This window comes from Anastrepha ludens, chromosome 6 (genome assembly GCF_028408465.1).
Source record: "Anastrepha ludens isolate Willacy chromosome 6, idAnaLude1.1, whole genome shotgun sequence".
In the NCBI taxonomy this organism is placed as follows: domain Eukaryota; kingdom Metazoa; phylum Arthropoda; class Insecta; order Diptera; family Tephritidae; genus Anastrepha; species Anastrepha ludens.
In genome coordinates, this window is record NC_071502.1 from 101,882,969 (window position 1) to 101,900,786 (window position 17,818).

Consider the following 17,818-nt stretch of genomic DNA (forward strand, 5'->3'; position numbering starts at 1 on the left):
AGTGAGCCAACACGTTTTTTGAGCATATTCCTATATAAAGCCGATGTTAACACTAAATGGAACACCGACCCAGACGGGTCTTAATAAGGTTACTACAGCAACCTAAGGGAAAAAGTAACCCCACCACGTCAAGCGGCAGCTTAGTAGGAAGGTCGAGTGCACATAACCTACAAAACGCGCTGAACTGTGCTGCATACATGAAGAGGTTGAAAAGTGCACTGCATAACACTCTAGTATGGCTTATATTCCTGCGTAATTGACAAGAGCATATTTCAAATAAAAGATAAAGTTAATTTATCATGTTGAAGACATTGAGCTTGATGAGTCATTTGGAAAGTACTAGTAAGCACGAAATTTCTTATAGAACCGCTAACCAGACTACATTTCTTAATAACACTTTAATGCAGACTCATCCCACACCCAGTTTTGTCAAATAGCAAAATTAGAAAAAAACGGAAAAATTGCCATGCCGGAAGTTGTTATGTCTAAAAAGTAGGAAACTTTTTGCTGGAAAATTATTTCGATTTCATTTATGTTCACTCTCTTTAGCCTCATAAAACCGAATTTCGTTTGAGAATTTAAATAGTTCAGCTTTAACAAACAAAAATATGTATGTATGTGTGCACATACATACATATAAGTTACGTCAAAAATTGGTATAAAAACACAATAAATGAGTTACTTACTATCCTTAACGGATTCGTTTGAATCAAAACCGTTTCGGTTAATGGCATCTCTGGTGACTCAGCGACTGGCACACCTTTGCGTGACAGTGTCTGCAATATGGACCAATGGTTCAGACTTTGATAGTTCGGATCCGAGTATATATTGGATAATGTCTGGCAGTATAGCGTTGCATTTCCCATTTCCACAACAATTTGCGGCTTTAACCGTTCCTGATTGTCATGATCGGTATAGAAGGGTTCACGCAAATTGTCTGGAACGTTATTGTTGAACGCTTTCGCGAGGAGCCACTTCACGGAAGCACGTTGATGTGCCTGTTGCAGAGAAAGATAATAAAAATATTAGATTACTGCTACAACAACAACAAAAATATTTCATATTTTATAATAAATAGGCATACATTTTGCTACTTTTAACCGTTACTACATTTTAAATCTAATTAACACTCGTTGCTCCCTTATAGAGCCACTACTTCTTCAATTCTTTGCCAGCACGAGACACACTACGAATTTCCACTGTTGACATAATCAACAGCATAAATGGCATATTCAACGGGCAGTAGTGTGTGCTAACAAAAATAACAATGGAATGTCTGTGAGTAACTCTGCAGAAGGCAGGGGTAAGAAGCTTAACAGCGAGTTTTGGCATGCCATAGCGGTGTTCATTTTTTGGGTGTAACCAAATTGACTGATGGCTATCAGAAGTGAAGGTGATGCAAACGTACGATAGTGAAAACACTACACTTTTCATTTAATAACATTTTTTGCTTGTAATTTTTATTAATGTGCATATGTAAATTTTATAATTTACAGAAGAATTGACTCACCTACACATTTTTTTTCTGTATTTTTGCGAATTCGCATATAAAATTTGCTTTGCAAAGCCAATTTCATTTGAAACCAAATTGGAAACAATACTAAATATTTGTTGTTGTTACAGTATTTACAAAAGTGACAACATTCTGTAGATTTTTTTTTTTGTTAAAAAACTTAAAATTGCTTCCAAGTACAAACACAGTAAAATCAGTTGTAAAAACAATAACAAAATTAAGATAAACTGGTCGCTGGCACATTTATGAGTAGGTGGAATACCAAACCAGGTGCTTGGCTCACAACGCTCACGGCAATGCGAGCACAACTCGCTTGTAGGTGGGTAGGCAAAGAATGAACCCGACAAAAGCATATAAATACGTATGTACATACATAAATTTAATATTTAGACATCACACACACATACATCTATATACCTAGTATATAGGTGAGCTCAATGTGATTGACACCATCAATTGCTGGTCTGTACGCTTTCGATTTCCTAATTGGTTTTAGATTTTCTTAAATGCATCTAATAGCTGTGGCCAGCACACACATTGCAACAATTAAAACTGTAACTTGTAAAACTGCTACCTACAATGTTAGCGTGTGTACATATGTACATGTACGTTGATTACATGGGTATGTACCATTGAATGCGCTTCCACTTGTAACTTCACAGCCCAACCGAAAGCGAGAAATACTGATTGGCATTTGATGATATCATATTTTTTGCCTTTATGCTGCCGCGTCGAAATTCGTAGGTAAACAAGTGCCAACGACTGGGCTGATTTGCGTGCATACACACATACCTATATACATATGTTTTTTCGAGTATTTCGATATTTATGCTGCTGTGCCTATTGTAATTGTGTCGCTTAAAAATAGATAACAACGCACACATACCTGTCTAGTTTCTTGCTGTCCAGCATCCATCATGCAATTATACCCAGAGCAGACTAAGTGTTCCAAGTGACCAGCAGTAGCTCGTCACAGAACCGATCCGTGGTAGTCGTTGTCGTCGTCGTCGTCGTCGTCGTGGTCGTCGACGTCGCAGTCGTCTTTCGCTCAACCACGAGCACAGTAATCCACAAGCAGACAACAGCAATCAATCCTTCGATTCATGCAACAAAAAGAAAGCAAAAAAGCCTTCCTAAACGAAACTTTCTTTCACACTATTCATACACAAAAAATTTCAACAACAAATTCCACATTTACTAGTATATCAGCCACTGCAGTTTTGGAAAGGTGCTACGCCTGCTTAAAACTTGTGAATCACTCTCTGGTGTTTTAGTGATTTAGCCCACCGGCGTGGGGGTTTTGACACTAAAGATTAAACGCACCAGTGCATCAGCTGTTGCGACTTATCGATATTTAGCCACATAACACGCACTTCTTCAACATATTTCTTTGAAATTCTATTAATTATATAAACAATTATCAATTTGTTTGGCTTTTCTTTCACTTCGCTTAGGATATTTGGATAAATACAAAGATTATCTCATTATTAATTTCTTCGCTCAAAAATTTTCTTCAACTTTACACCAAAAAGAAAAAATAACACTTGTCTTCTCATTCACACGCACACTTGCTGCTTACAAAAGCAACCTATGGCGTTTTCTTTCTCGCGCATACATTCAATACGCAAGGCACGACCCTAACCGAAAATGGGAGTCGCGTAGTGAAATTTTTTTCAGCCGCTTGGGAAGTTAGATATTTTCTTATGAAAATTACAATTTCACTTCGATTTCGAATGGCTTTTCCATACGCTTGCAAATAAGTAATAATTTGCCGTTACTCACAATTATATTGCAACAAAATTTGACTGATTTTTTTATATATTCCTCAGCTCAATAACACCAGAGCGAATAAAATCAAGTGAAAGAAAACGTCATCTAAGACGTTGCCATATGCGTGGGAAAGTAGTGAAGTAAATTGTTCGCCAATTGACACCAATCAGAAAAGGTTGACATACTGAGTGATTTCAACAACGAAAAATAGTGAGAACTGTCAAAAACCATCAATCGTGGTGAAACTAATTCACCGCACTCAGCTAAACAGTGAAAGAAATTGAGAGCGTTTTTTTTAACAGAATTGAGTGTACATAAGCAAAACGATAGTTTATGTATTCACTGTAGTGTTTATTGGTCTGGGCGGTTTTTGGCTTCTATAGACAATGAGAAAAAATTACCATAAATAAATCGCAACAATTTGATTGTTATTGTAACTTATGCAAAGATATTTCAAAACACGATTTAGTTAAAACCAATAAGTTTTTAAACTTTTGTCATTCATAGATGTTAAAACTATTTTCTAGCTAAAATGAGGGAGAACAGAGCTATCCACATGAAAAGAAAAAATTTACTCGCAACATAAAGAAATATGAGAAATGTAATTAGTTCACCCAGTATGTGAACTTTGTATGTATGCATGTAGAGAACGCAAAGTTGTGACCAACATGAATACATCAATCCTCACTTAGCGAATTTGAAGGAATCAGAAGACAACAAAACATATACCCACAATTTTGCTTTTGCCAAATTCATGTAACAGCCAAAATTACTCTCACAATTTTGCTTCGGATGACCTGAGATCCTGTGTATGCCGCGCTTCTTGTATGTTTCCATTTTTTGTCGGTATCACATTATCACAAATCGCAAAATTTTGTAATAGCTCTGATTATTAATCATATTATATCACTTGTGTTTTAATTTGATAACATCATATCAATTATTTTGAACAACTTTGACAGCAAAACATAATTTAGAGTATTATTTTAACATTTTAATTAAAAAAACATTAAAATCAATTTTTTCTTATTTAGACTTAAAGCTCTGGATTTGTAATAAAGTGTTGACTATCTTAAAGTGGGGTTTATATAAAGCGAAGTTTTAATCGTAAATTCCTTCTTCAACTTCCCTATGGTTACAGGCCATGATAAGAGCGCACGCTACATATCCGCTTGGTACGCATTATTTATATTAGAATCAATTTTTTACAGCAATTACCACCGTTTGAAATATATGGTTTTTTTCCTCTGGCATCCTTATTTTGACGCAGCGTAATTAGAAATGAAATCAAATTGGGGAAATGACATCTGTAAATAAAAGAAAATAAACCTTTAGAGGCAAGAAGGTCTGAAACTTTCAAGAGTGGAATTTTGTTCTTCTCAGAATTCAAAATATTTTTCGCTATGAACCGCCGCAGTGAACTAACCTACTCTTTAATTAAACTCGCTGTTTGCAACGATGGCAGCATTGGCGATATGAAATGGCAGCGAAACGGAAATCGTCAAAGTAAACAAAAGTCTGTTGTGAAGTGAAATATTGTATAAAATGAGGAACGGCTTTTAGAGAAGTAATTACATTACCAGTGCACATGTTTGAATCTCCGTGCATGATATACCAAATGATAGAAAAAGATTCTTCTAGTAGTGGTGGCCGCTCAGCAGCCAGTGGCAAACCGCCGAGTGTGATTCTGTCATGAGAAAAGCTTCTCATAAAAACCATTTGCCGTTCGGAGTCGGCTTAAAACTGTAGGTCCCTCCGTTTGAGGAACAACATCAAGACGCTCGCCACAAAAAAGAGGAGGTGCTCGGCCAAACACCTAACAGATGTGTCCACGCCGATTGTTTATTTTATTTTTTTATATATATTTTATATAATTAATTCATTATCACGAATTTATTTCAAATGCAAGTTTTTAAATAAGCTGTTTTGGAAATTGAAGGTAAGCAACTAAGAGAAACTTTGAAATGATTCATCGCTTTTCAAACATCAATATGTGGTTTTACTATAAAAAAATAATAATACGATTATTAACTGATTATAGTTGTTGGTGTACCAGGTGCCGTTTCTGGGCATCGTTCCGTTTCTGGCTTTCGGAGAAGAGTAGGTGATTGGTATTAAAATTTGCAAATTCCCTTATCAGCCAGGCTGATAAATTATGGCTACGCTATACGCCATAGTATAAGGTAAATTCCATCTAAAACGGCCCTATGCAGAAAAAAATTAATTTAGTTGTTTTTAGTTAAATTCAGTCAAATAATGTCTGCCAGAGAATAATATATATGCGAAAATCAAAAACTATATTTTTGCCTTAAGTTTAATAAGTTTGCCAACACTGTGAATTTCGCCTATACTGAAAAGTGAGTTTACATTCTTTTTACGATGTGTCTTTATTTTACATTTTCTTGTTCTTCCTTTATGACTATTGACAAAACCCCGTTATATTTGAATATAATATGCTATTGCTTCCATTCTTTCAAAGTTTCGAGATGGTACATTGTAAAATAAAATTTTTATCGATTTTTTAAAACTTTAAAATTTTCGGTCACACCCGTCCCACTAAAAATTTAAAAAGTTCAATTAAATTGGTACTGTACATTATAATCCCTTGATACTTTGCAATGATAACAAAGTATGCGTAGTAAATAGTTTGGTGACATTTTACTAATTTTTTATTCGCGTTTTGGCAATTCAGTAATATAAAATACTTGGTCACACCCGTCACATAAACTCGAAGTGCTTGTTTTTTTAATGGATTCGAAAACCAGAAAGCGAGAACAAATGAAAAAGCTTAAAAACAATTTAAAAAAATATGAACTGCATTTGGCTTTAGAGAGAACAAGAGATAAAAAAGAAGAGATGCCAAAAAAATTACAATGGATGAAGTGACGTTGGAAGAAAAAAGGAGAAAAGATAAAGAAAGATAGCGAAAGAGTAGACAACGCAAAAAGGATTTGCAGAAAGTATCAAGTGTTTTGAATACATCTGAAATTGGTAGCTTCATATCACGTCGTTCATTGAAAAAAACAGTCAGATGGTATAGGGGCAACAGTAAAAAGAGCAATCTGGACAGCCATTAAAGCTAGAGAATGTATTATGAAAACACCGTTGGACTGTTTCAAATATCTTGTTGCAAAACACAAATTGAATAAGATCAACGTTTTCTACGCATCAAAAGACGACATCGATCAGAATAGATCTTTCTTAAACGAAAGATGAGAAGGCGTTAAAATGGTAAAGAACCTTCAAAAAATTCATGCCTTTAAAAGAGCACATGCGATCTCTGTATATGCTCCCTATTCATATTTATCTGAATTTAAACAAATTTCCTTGAAAAATACAGGTCTATAGTATTGTGATGTCAATGATAGCGAATATAAAAAGTTTTAGTTCAGCAAAATTTTTGAATTTTCAAACTAGGTCATACCCGTCACATAGAGTGGTCACACCCGCCCCTTTTTTTAATCTTTTTTTTTTAAAGAAAAATATGATTTTTTTAGAAAAGTAAGTATGACATACAACCAGAAAGACTTCAAACAATGTGCTCTTCCAACATTTCTATACGCATTCTTTGGGAAATTTTACAAAAACTTCAATGAAAGTAAAGTTTTGTTGAAAGCTTAAATATGTAAGGTCACACCCGTCACAGTCTTCAAATGGCAGCTATGGTCGGAAATGATGCATTTTCAGTATGTACAAACAACTTTAATATTCACATGGCAGGGATTAGTGTCCTTTAATTTAAGTAACAGTTTTAAATTCTAAAATTATAACGAAAAATGTCAGTAACACGGTCACACCCGTCACAATGGAAATGACCATAACTGAGAGACTTTGTGGTCTGAAAAAGTACTCGAAATGTGTGAACCCTTAACCTAGATTAATTTTTAACATTTCAAAATTTATTTTTGACCAGGTTTGTGTCATCTTGTTTATAAATATATTCCAGCCTGAATATTGTTGTAAAACCTACTAGCGTTCGTTACCTCGACATCTCAAAAGAACAAAATTATTTTTTGAAATATGGTTGAAAATAAAAATGATATCCTAAGAATTTGAGATATGATCGGTGAAAATAGATATCGGCAAGTTTTGGGTTTTGTGGTGAATAAGGGGATTGTCTTAAAGTCACACAGGCATATGCATTTGAATTTCCCTAAGCGAATCTAAACCATTAAACTCTGCTCGATTGGATTTTAGTGGTTCAGACTACGGGATGACCTTTTACCAGAAGATAAACGCATTGAACTGGAAATATGACCAAAAGGGGACAGTCAAAGATGATACTATCTCAATGATGCACCACTGTACGAAATAATTGCTCCAAAAGCGACAAGCCGATCTCAGGATATTCAAATTAGCTTACAGCTACACGAATTGTACAGAAGCCGCTGTTGGGGGCTACCACCAGTTCAGTTTGGGATTGAATGCATTTGAAAGACCGGAAAAAGAAAAACTACATTTCAAGATCTGAGCAAAATAAACATATTCGGAAAGAGATGCAGCGCAATTCAGTCTTTCTAATGCCTAAGGTACAGAGTATACGAAATATACTTAGACCTGCCATAAGTTCTGGTACAAGTTAAGTCCGTTATAGATATGAAATTATAATACTCGTTTTAATGAAGTTAATTTTATTTAACAAATTACACAAATAGGAGGAGGAGCACGGCCAAACACCCAGAAAGGGTGTATGCACCAAAAATATTTTAAAAAATATATTGTATATACATATACATATATATAATTTTGTTTAATCATGTAAATATTAAAGAAAAAATGTTAAATTCTCATTTCCTTTTACACAAGCCTTCAAACGATTAGGCCATTCAGCTATTGCAGCTGGCACGGTTTCCATGGATATTGACGTCGCTGCTCGATGGTCTTCGACATGCCATGTTCTCCAAACCACAAACTCTAATTGAATGGAGATCTGGACTTCCAGTCAGTCAATCTTCTGCAGCTATGAATCCAAAAAATTTGTTTTTTAGCCACTGCTGGGTAGTTTTTGCCGCATGGGCTGGGGCGGAACCTTGCTGGAAGATCCAACGCTCTCCATCGAAGAGAGTACTGCTCAACTGCTTCACCACGCCTCCTAAGACATCCTCCTGGTACACCTAACCGCTTTTTCGTAGAAATGAAGATTTATCATAGATTTTGTCGTTTTGCCTATTAAAAACTTCTTCAACAGTGAACATTTTCTCATCTGTGAACAGAATATTTTCATGGCTGTTGAACGCGTGCCACCGAATGGGTAGCTTGCATCCGTCGCTTCTAATTTGTATCCAAACGCGTTGTCAAAAGATGACCAGTTAAGCGATGCAAGGCTTTCATGTGAAGATCATCCCTAATTAGTCTTTACGTGGACCTGGTCGCCACATTATTTTTCCTGGACATGGTTTTCTGCTTTCTAAGGGGATTTCTGCGAATTCATTCTCGTCAGCTTTTATGGCTGCACTGGCTCGAACCACGCGAGGACGGCCACTTGTTCTTCTGTTTGTCACTTCAGACGTTTGGAAAAAACGAGAGATTGTGCGGTAAACCAACATTCACTCACAAATATTAGGTTTTCTCAGCATTTGCACTTTTACCATACTTTTGTAATGCAATCACTGCAATGCGATTTTCCTTAGCTCCCCACTCCTTTGTTAAAAAGCGAAATTTGCTACGAAACTGAGTATAATTTATCAGTAGGCAATGCATACGAAAAAGCAAGAATAACGGAATTTTTTTAAGAGAAAATTTTTTCTCCGAATGCTTTGTAAAATTTGTCACGGAGTCTTGCCATAAAGACTAAGTACATGCCTACTGTGAAGGAAGAGTAGTAAATACCTGAAAAGCAAATGCCCAAATGTTCCTTACCCCAACTAGAACGGCGTCAGCGACAATGACAGTATTCGGTCACACGATAACGAAATGATCCCAATATCCTGCAGTAGAAAATTGAAGCCCATATAGGTACTGGCTAGAAGTGTTGCCCCGACAACCAAACGAGAAAAACACTCAGATGTCCCTACTTGATGGGATTTGTACCAGGTGGTGGCACTAGACCAATAACACTGTTCTGTAGGTTTGATTGTCAAAGCAAAGTATTGAGAAACTAGAAAACAAATAATGAACTCGCCTTGTTTCATTCTGAGCTGACAGCCACATGGACACGGCGAAAGAAAAAAAAACAACTCAGCTGATTTACCAACACCGCCTTTAATAGATTCGCGTTGGATTTGAATGCGGAGTTCCAGTGAGGTGCTAAAATAATTGAATAAAATTTTACCTTTTTTTATTAATGACAACATTTTATTACAGTTCTCATAATAAAATGAGAAAATAATCAAAAGGTGCGCCCGCTTCTGTTAGGTGTTCGGCCGAGCTCCTCCCCCTATTTGGGGTGTGTTTGATGTTGTTCCAAAAACGGGAGAACCTACAGTTTTAAGCCGACTTTGAAAGGCAGGTATTTTTTATGAGGAGCTTTTTCATGACAGAAATAGGCTCGGAGGTTTGCCATTGACTGCCGAGGAGCGACCGCTATTAGAAAAAACTTTTCCTTCATTTTTTCACGCAAGATGCTTATAGATAAACACACTATCAGTGCTGCCAACAGGCTATGGTCTCAGTTCCTGACCTGTGTAACTAGTAGAATGACGTGGCCAGAATGGAACATAGGCCGCACAAACCGACTGTTGAAACTAAACAGGAAACACATGAGAAATCTTCTGGAGGTCCTAGCGGGGCATTGATTGGCAGGCATGCCAGTAGACTGGGAGCGCCCTATAAAGACTATTGCAGAAGCTGTAACGACATTGAAGAAGAAGAGACTATAGAACACTTTCTGTGCGGGTGCATGGCTCTGGATAGAAGAAGGTTCAATATTTTAGAAAAATGCTCCCTGAATAACAGAAGTATATTGGCAGAAGTAGCCATTATAAAAACAACAAGTCTTGTTAGATATATCAAAGCCACAGGTTGGTTCAATGAGGACGATGTAGAGTGAGGACAAACGACAACCACTATACGTACCTAACTACCTACCTTTCCTTCATTTCGGTGTTTAATTCACTAAGATTTGAACCTACTTATTCGGAATGGCAGTCACGCACCAACTTATTCAGCTACAGTGGCCGTCTGTTACAGGTCTCATACTTACCCTGAAAATATAGTTGTACCCCAAACTTTTCATTCTGCTCTTCCTATAGCTAATATTTCCACTTCCGCTAAATTCCTTATAAATTCTCACTGCTTTAGTAAAGTAAACGTACGCTTTCGACTTAATTCAGAATGTGTATTTATATTTTTAAATATGTTTTTATTTTTAAATAATTTTTTTTTTTATTTTACAGTGTCAATATATCTTACAAATATTAATTAGAAAACACTAGAAATTTAGAAGTACGCACCACAGACTCCAACATTTTGGTTTTTTTTGACGAAACTGCAGTTGTACAAGCAATTAAGACTTAAAAATATGCATAATATAATATGAAGGCAAATCACGCTTCTCTGTCTTTGAGGATTTGGGTAATATTCAACAATAAAAATGAAAATATATTTTTTTTAATTTATTGAAATGTAATTGGTTTCTTTGAAAGCATTGCAAAAAGTTATTCCACTTTTTTAATAATTATAAAAAATAAATAAAAAATATTTTTTTTAAATAAATAAAAATATTATTATATACAAATTAAATAAATTAAATAAAAATATATTGAAAAACCAAACTTTTTTTTAGACTTTTCCATATTTTTTTCTTTGCTTTGAAAGTAATAAGATTGTGGTGATTATAAAATATAGAATTCAATGATATTTAAAGTTCAATCTCTTAAGAAAGTTTTGATTTTTTGTGTTTAAGTTTGAATGCACATTTTTACTGTTGCAAACTAACCACGCCCCTTAGATGAAAGTGTGAACCGCCTTATAATAAATTAACAATAATTGAATTTTTTCCACCATTTTCTTCACTTGTAAGAACTTTAAATTGTTTTTGTTTTTTTTTCCCTTCATATGTATGCAAGTAAGTTGCTATCATTGTTCTAGTTATTTTTATCTTATTTTTTTACTTATTTACTCTTTTTTAATTATGAGCAAAAAGAAAAAGAATCTCGCTAAATGTCTGCTAACCTTTAATGCTAAGCTATTGTATGTATGTGAGTACTATATGTATTGTATGTATGTTTGTGTGCGATCCGTTCAACAATTACGATTTTCTTAATGTTATGCACACTTTTTGTGATTTATGTTTTTTCTTTTGTTTTGTTGTTGTAAATTTGAGAGAAAATTCGTATACAAATTCTTCTAAATTTCATTAACTATCTACAGCATTACTTTTTTATTGATATATAATTTAGTAATAAATTGATAAACTTTGAATGTTTAATTTGTTGATGGCTGCGATGTGTTCGAGATGATTTTCTTTTCAGTTACAAATATTTGATATGAGTTGTTGTTACTATTTACACTTAGATATAATTGTTTTATTTTATTTTTAGTATTTTTTTTCCAAAATGTATCAGTTTATTTACAGGAATTAAAAAAATAGAAGAATAAATAAAAATAATTCTATTAAATTTTTACTCAACTTTTCTCAATGTCAATTTTATTTTCGTTTTAATTTTAACACACTAACTGTAAACTGTTGTATTGCACTCGAAATTAAAGGTATTTTTCTACTTTTGTTATTTTATTTTCATTTTCTTTTAAATAATTATTTTTTGTCATGCTTTCTAATTTTATTAATATATTTTATATTTATTTCTATTTCTATTTTTTTCTTAAATAATTATTTATGTAATATAATTTTGTGTACCTTAGGTTTTCGGTTTTTCTTTCAATTACACACTAACTTTTAATACATAATTCAAATTGCAAACGCTTTATTTTTATGCATGTATTAACGCTTATTGTTGAAGAAAACGATATAATTTTTTTTATTTTTTTTTCTACTTTTATTTCTAGCTTAAAAAAGATATGTTATTTGAATATGACTTTTTTATCAAACGCAACTGCTCATATGTTTTATGTAAATATGTATGTATGTTTCTTTGATATTTGCTGTTCCAATATGTTTGAAAACCAATTCGCATTTTATTTAGTGGACGTCACCAGCTGACTGGTGCCATAACCTTGGGTATTACATGTTGGTAATGTGAACGGATTGAAGCTGAGGCCGCTTACTCCTGGAAATTAAAAAAAAAATCACGTTAATGGCAAATATTTTTAAAATTCTGGAATATTTTAGGTGGACGTGTGCATATTTAATGATTAAACTATGCAAATCTTAGAAGTCACAACTTCAAAAAGCAAGGCTTACTTAAAAATAAAAACACTCTACACCCCTAGAAAAACTCTCGAATCCATAATTCTAAATTCAACTATAAAAGTCATTTTTTAGCTTAAATACCCCATTTGGCAGACTTAAAACCAGTCAAATAGGCACTGAGAGTAGTAGTAGTACTTCACTATAGAACGTTTTTTAGGAGCTCTAAAGTTTGAGATAAGATAAGCTTTTGATGGATATTAAATTGTCTGTAGTCAAAAGCAGAAAGACATTAAGAACGGATAGAAAAGGTATATTACCCTATGATCAAAAAGTACCGGGAATGTTTAACTTAAACGAACCGCGCCCTTGGGAACCGGTCCATATGTTCTTCTTATGTTGGTAGGCCAGACAGTTAATAAAGAATATTATTTATCCGTTTTGAAGCATTTGAGAGATGCTGTACATCGCAAGCGCCCGGAAATGTGGGCAAACAATTTTTGGATTTTGCATGATTATAACGCGCCATCGCACCGAGCCCGAATTGTGGTGGATTATTCGACCAAGCACCAAGTAAATACCATCTCGCAAGCGCCGCATTCACCTGCTATGGCCCCGTGCGATTTCTTTTTGTTTCCCAAGTTGAAGTTAACATTTCGTGGAAGGAGATTTTAGTCGATACAGGAGATCAAAGAGAATGCGACGAAGGAGCTGAAGGCCATCCCTTCGTCGGCCTACCAGGGGTGCATGGAGGACTGGGTTAAACGATGGCGCATGTGTGTTGCTTTAGACGGATCATATTTTGAAAGAGATAAAATAAATTTGCCTGCAATTTAACTCTGTTTTGTTTTATTTAAGCATTCCCGGTACTTCAAATTTAAAAAAAACTTCAAGACTACCATGGTGGTTTCGTATTAAAAAATTGTATAAACATAATTAAGGTGTAAATTGAAAATGTTTTTTTAAAATGCCGTAAATTGCAAAATTTTTCGAGATTCAAAATCCCGCTCGACAGACTACAACTACAACATTATTTTACAAGTTTTTTTTACTTTTTACAGATTCATCAACATTTCGAGCAGAAATGATGCAGACCGTGGAGCAACTTTTTTTTCATTGTACTTTGCGTCACGTGATTTTACAAAAATCGATTTGTGTCACGTGATTTTACAAAAAGTGATTTTTGTTTACAAAAATTAGTATATAATACATTTTTTTATAAAGTTTAATACTAATAAACAATGTATACAATTTTTTTATATTTATTTCTACTGTTAACCCTTCTAAAACAAGCTTTACTTTTAGCCTGAAAATAATACTATAAACGAGGTAAAAATGTGAAGCTTTGGTAAAGTACTCTATTTAATTTCCAATCGACCAAACAAACAATAAAAAGTCAGAAACGTAGTACGAAGAATAATTCATTTAAAACTGTGCTGTTTCTCAAAAGCTTAAAACTATAATTGGGAAAAGAAGTGCATTTGACAATTTCTTTACTAAAGAATAAATGGAGGGAATAATTCCTAACCGTTCCCTTTTTTCATGTCCTCTTTGACATTTACCAAGTAGAGAGATGCATAATTTTAAACGATATGTTAAAATTATTGAAACTTATTATGAAATTGGTCGATCTTTAAGAAAAAATTTGTATGTGGAAATAATTGTCCGAATGAGTCGACAATTCGAAAGTTGGTGGAAAAATTTCAAGAAACTGGATCTGTCGAGCATAGAATAAGGACTAGCAGATCAAAAATGAAAGTTCTGTTGAGAGCAATATTGTTGGGGAACATCCTTCCACATCGACATCTCGACTTTCTCAACAATTACGAAATTCATGAAACGACTATTCGGCGGATTTTACTTGTAGTCATGCTCAAAATGGGCATTTAAATGATAACATTTTTCACATATAATTGTTAAGAGCCGTTTTTTCAATAAAAATAGGAAAACGTGAAAGAATCTAAATTTTTATTAAATTTATTTTAAAGCAACATCTAGCCGCGTCTTTTGAAAAACCCTTTAAACACAAAGTCGGACAAAGGTTGAACTTTACAGCAGCATTCGAAAGATAAATTTTTTGTTTGTTGTTCAAAAATTTTTCCTCGAAATAAGTAAATATTTGTAGTAGAGTTTATGGAAAAAGTTATATTTCCGATAGAAGAAAATTTGCTCTTGGAACGATTAAAATTTAACGATCCGAAGTTAACGCAGAAAACATTAAAAGTTTTATACACTTTATTTACAAAATTAATTTGTATTTTGAAATCTAAATTATACACGAATATTATTATATAAATACTTATGTTACGTAAAGCTGATGGCCTAGTCGCTAATGCTTTTTTAATTCATTGTGATTGTAATTCATTACTTTTCCAATTTTCAAATTAAAAAAAAAAAAAAAAAAAAATTAAATTTGATCTAATTGATATAGTTGCTCAATTTTCTATACTAAAATAATTACTATTTAAATATGAAAAGCGAATAAAGCGTATAGTGCAGAAGCGTCACGCATTTAAGGTATAAAGAAAAGGGTATTGGCTGTGTAAAGGATGTAATTATTGCGTGTTTGGCCGCGCTCCTGCTTCCTTTGTGGTGTACGTCTTGATGTTGTTCGACAGAGAGACCTACGGAACGGCAGATGAATTTTTATGAGGCGCTTTCTCATGGCAGACGATATTTATAAGCGTAAAATTAATCTTCAGTTATCCAGAAAATTCAAAATAGAGTGAGCTTTAAGGAATCTGAATTTGCGGCACCTATAAAATAATTATAGATTTTTTTATTCGATTCTTAAACGGGTTTTTCTCTTTTCTTAGAGAAGTTGATTGCACTTTATCAGCAAAAAAATACGAATCTTTTTAAAGTACATTCACAAAATATGTAAAATTTGAAATAAGGATAGCTTTAGAGGAGCTTAGGAAAAAAAGTTGTGATCGATTTTAAATGCGAAGCTTTGCAGTTCTACCTCCCCTATAAAGAAGGAAACTGGAACGAATGAGAGATTTAGAGAAGCTTTGGTTTCAACAACACTTTTCTAGTAAAAAAAAGTAAAAATGATTAAAAAAACAATGTAAAATTGTTAAAAAAATATGCAAAATTGGAAAAAGAGTTATTTTTGTGATTGGGGATTTTATAAATGCGAAAAAATATTTTGATTCACATCCAGTTCTCAACAAATTTGCTCTCGAAATATAAAATGGAATACAAACTTTATTTAAGCAAAATTTCGAACTTTGGAAACTTTAGGAACCTTGTCGATATTATATTTCCCTATCGGTTAGTTTTTCGCAGGAAGTTTAATTCTGCTTTTAAGCTAAATTAAGTTTTACACAGAGAAATCATTAAGTTGCTATCTGAGTAGTATCCACTGTTTTTGGCACCTAAAGACGACCTGATACCCATAGTTTCATTTGGAAGGAAAGTTGATGCCATATTTCCATTGCGTGAACAATGGAGCAATCCAGAATGCATTTAGGTTAGGGAGGTTTGACGGATATTTTCTTTACCGATGGGTCCAAAAATGAAATAGGGTCTGAAGCCGGATGGTACTTAAATGATAGCAATAAGTATCACTATGATATGGGGGAAATGGCAACTGTTTTCCAAACGGAAATTTTTGCCATCCTGAAGGTAGCCGAATGGGTAATCCAGAGGAGATGGAGCGGGAAACAGATTGAAGTTTTCAGTGACAGTGAGGTTGCACTGAAGGCCTTGGAGAACGCGAAGCAAACCTCAAAGATTGTTCAAGAATGTAAGAAGAAGCTTAATTCAGTCGCAAGATAGAACAGCCTTGCACTTATATGTGTTTCGGGGCACTCTGGTGTTCAAGAAAACGAAATTGCCTATGAATTGGCCAACCGTGGATCAGCCGTTCCCCCACAAGGGCCAGAGCCAATAATTGGAATCAGTTCCGCAGGAATCATAAATGGGATTAGCGATTATGTAGGCTATCTACATAAAGACCGATGGTCCGGTCTAGAACGCTGTAGAACTGCAAAGTGTTTTGTGACATGTCCTAACAGAAAACTGTTCAACTTTCTACTAAAACTTGGAAGGAAAGATGTTGGATTGATGGTCGGTATTATTACAGGACACAACCCATGGGGTCAGCATATGACCACCATTGGAATTATTGAGGGCCCAATGTGCCTGTCTTGCTTGGAGGAGGCGGATAGCACTGAGCACTTTCTCTGTGAGTGTCCTGCCTTTGCTAGAGCAAGACTACGAGTTTTGGGTTCCGATGCCGTGAGAATGAGTAATATTCGTTCCTTAAAACTGGATGATATTTACAGATTTACCAAAGAATCTGGAAAGTTCTCGCAGGACTAACTACCTCTGTCTCTAAATACAATAGGCTTTTTAGCCTGAGTGTTTTAGGAGTCACCAAATCTCTTGGAGCTCCTTGGCTCGACCGATTCAAATTTCAATTTCAAGTTTAGACGCTCAATTTTGCAGGATTATACTCAGTTTGTGAATTCAAAATTGAGAATTGAAAATATGTGGGAAAACTGGTGCTCAAAAGCGGCCATAAAGCAAAATTCTTGATATTTTGATAATTTGGAATTATGCTTTTGCAAGGCACGTCAAAAAACTGAAATTTGGAAAGAGGTGCTTTAATGGGCTTTGCTGTAATAAAAATAAAAATCATTCAAAATGAATGAGTAAATGTTCTACAGTAAAATATCTTTAAATAGCCGGAAGCTTCATTATCTGTAATAAAGTTAAAAGTCACCTATCAATGTATCTAAGAAATTAAGATTAAAGATATTCAGAGCTTTGTCTTTTAAAAGTGAAACATCGCCGCGAATAACGTTGCACCTGTTATGCTTAGTGGAAAAACATGCATTAATGATTTTTCGATACACAACTGTATTAAAATTTGTAAATATTTCTTTCAACTTAAAATCTGTAAATATAAGGTGACGCAAAATTAATCATTCAATTTTGTTTTTGAATAAATTTTTTACTAAATAAAAATAATTCTTTTGAGTGATGAAAATTTTTATTTTGACGTTTGTGCACTCCGCAGCTATCCCGCAGACGAGTGTCAAATATATGATTGGCGTACGACGTCATTTAATAATAAAAAAAATCATTTTGCGCCACCTTGTATTTTAAATGACTTAATATGCGTCTTTCAAAACGCTATTTTCTATTTCTGAAAACTTAAAATTGTATCGCTTACAACCCAGGCGCATTTATTAAAGGTGGTGGCCCTAGACCAACAACAATATTTTGTACGTTTGATTGTCAAAGAAAAGTATTGGCAAAGTAGAGAAAAAAAAAAA

General features: G+C 34.1%; 2 protein-coding genes and 1 long non-coding RNA gene across 25 annotated transcripts in view; 1 reads left to right on the plus strand and 2 right to left on the minus strand.

The window, feature by feature from the left end:
- Positions 1–3,403, minus strand: part of LOC128868316 (patronin) — a 50,544-nt gene extending 47,141 nt beyond the window's left edge. For 9 of the 19 annotated variants that reach the window (XM_054110277.1, XM_054110283.1, XM_054110284.1 and 6 more), the window contains exons 1-2: positions 2,400–3,397; positions 687–998 (exon numbers count right to left, since the gene is read on the minus strand). In XM_054110277.1, the coding sequence (XP_053966252.1) occupies positions 687–998; positions 2,400–2,432 (345 nt within the window). In that variant the 5' untranslated portion in view covers positions 2,433–3,397. Of the gene's footprint in view, positions 1–686; positions 999–2,399 lie in introns of all 19 variants that reach the window. The other 10 variants (XM_054110272.1, XM_054110276.1, XM_054110271.1 and 7 more) reach the window with 6 other exon arrangements.
- A 1,403-nt stretch (positions 3,404–4,806) lies between these two features.
- Positions 4,807–5,634, plus strand: LOC128868657 (uncharacterized). The gene is made up of 3 exons (XR_008455145.1): positions 4,807–5,222; positions 5,325–5,466; positions 5,523–5,634. It is a non-coding gene; the product is annotated as an uncharacterized LOC128868657 (long non-coding RNA).
- Positions 5,635–12,265: 6,631 nt separating this feature from the next.
- LOC128866790 (transcription factor collier) overlaps positions 12,266–17,818 on the minus strand; it is a 130,777-nt gene continuing 125,224 nt past the window's right edge. For 3 of the 5 annotated variants that reach the window (XR_008454957.1, XR_008454955.1, XR_008454956.1), the window contains exon 12: positions 12,364–12,450. Coding sequence is in view for 2 of the 5 variants with exons in the window: in XM_054107771.1 (XP_053963746.1) it covers positions 12,359–12,450 (92 nt within the window). In the remaining 3 variants the exon portion in view is untranslated. Of the gene's footprint in view, positions 12,451–17,818 lie in introns of all 5 variants that reach the window. The other 2 variants (XM_054107771.1, XM_054107770.1) reach the window with 1 other exon arrangement.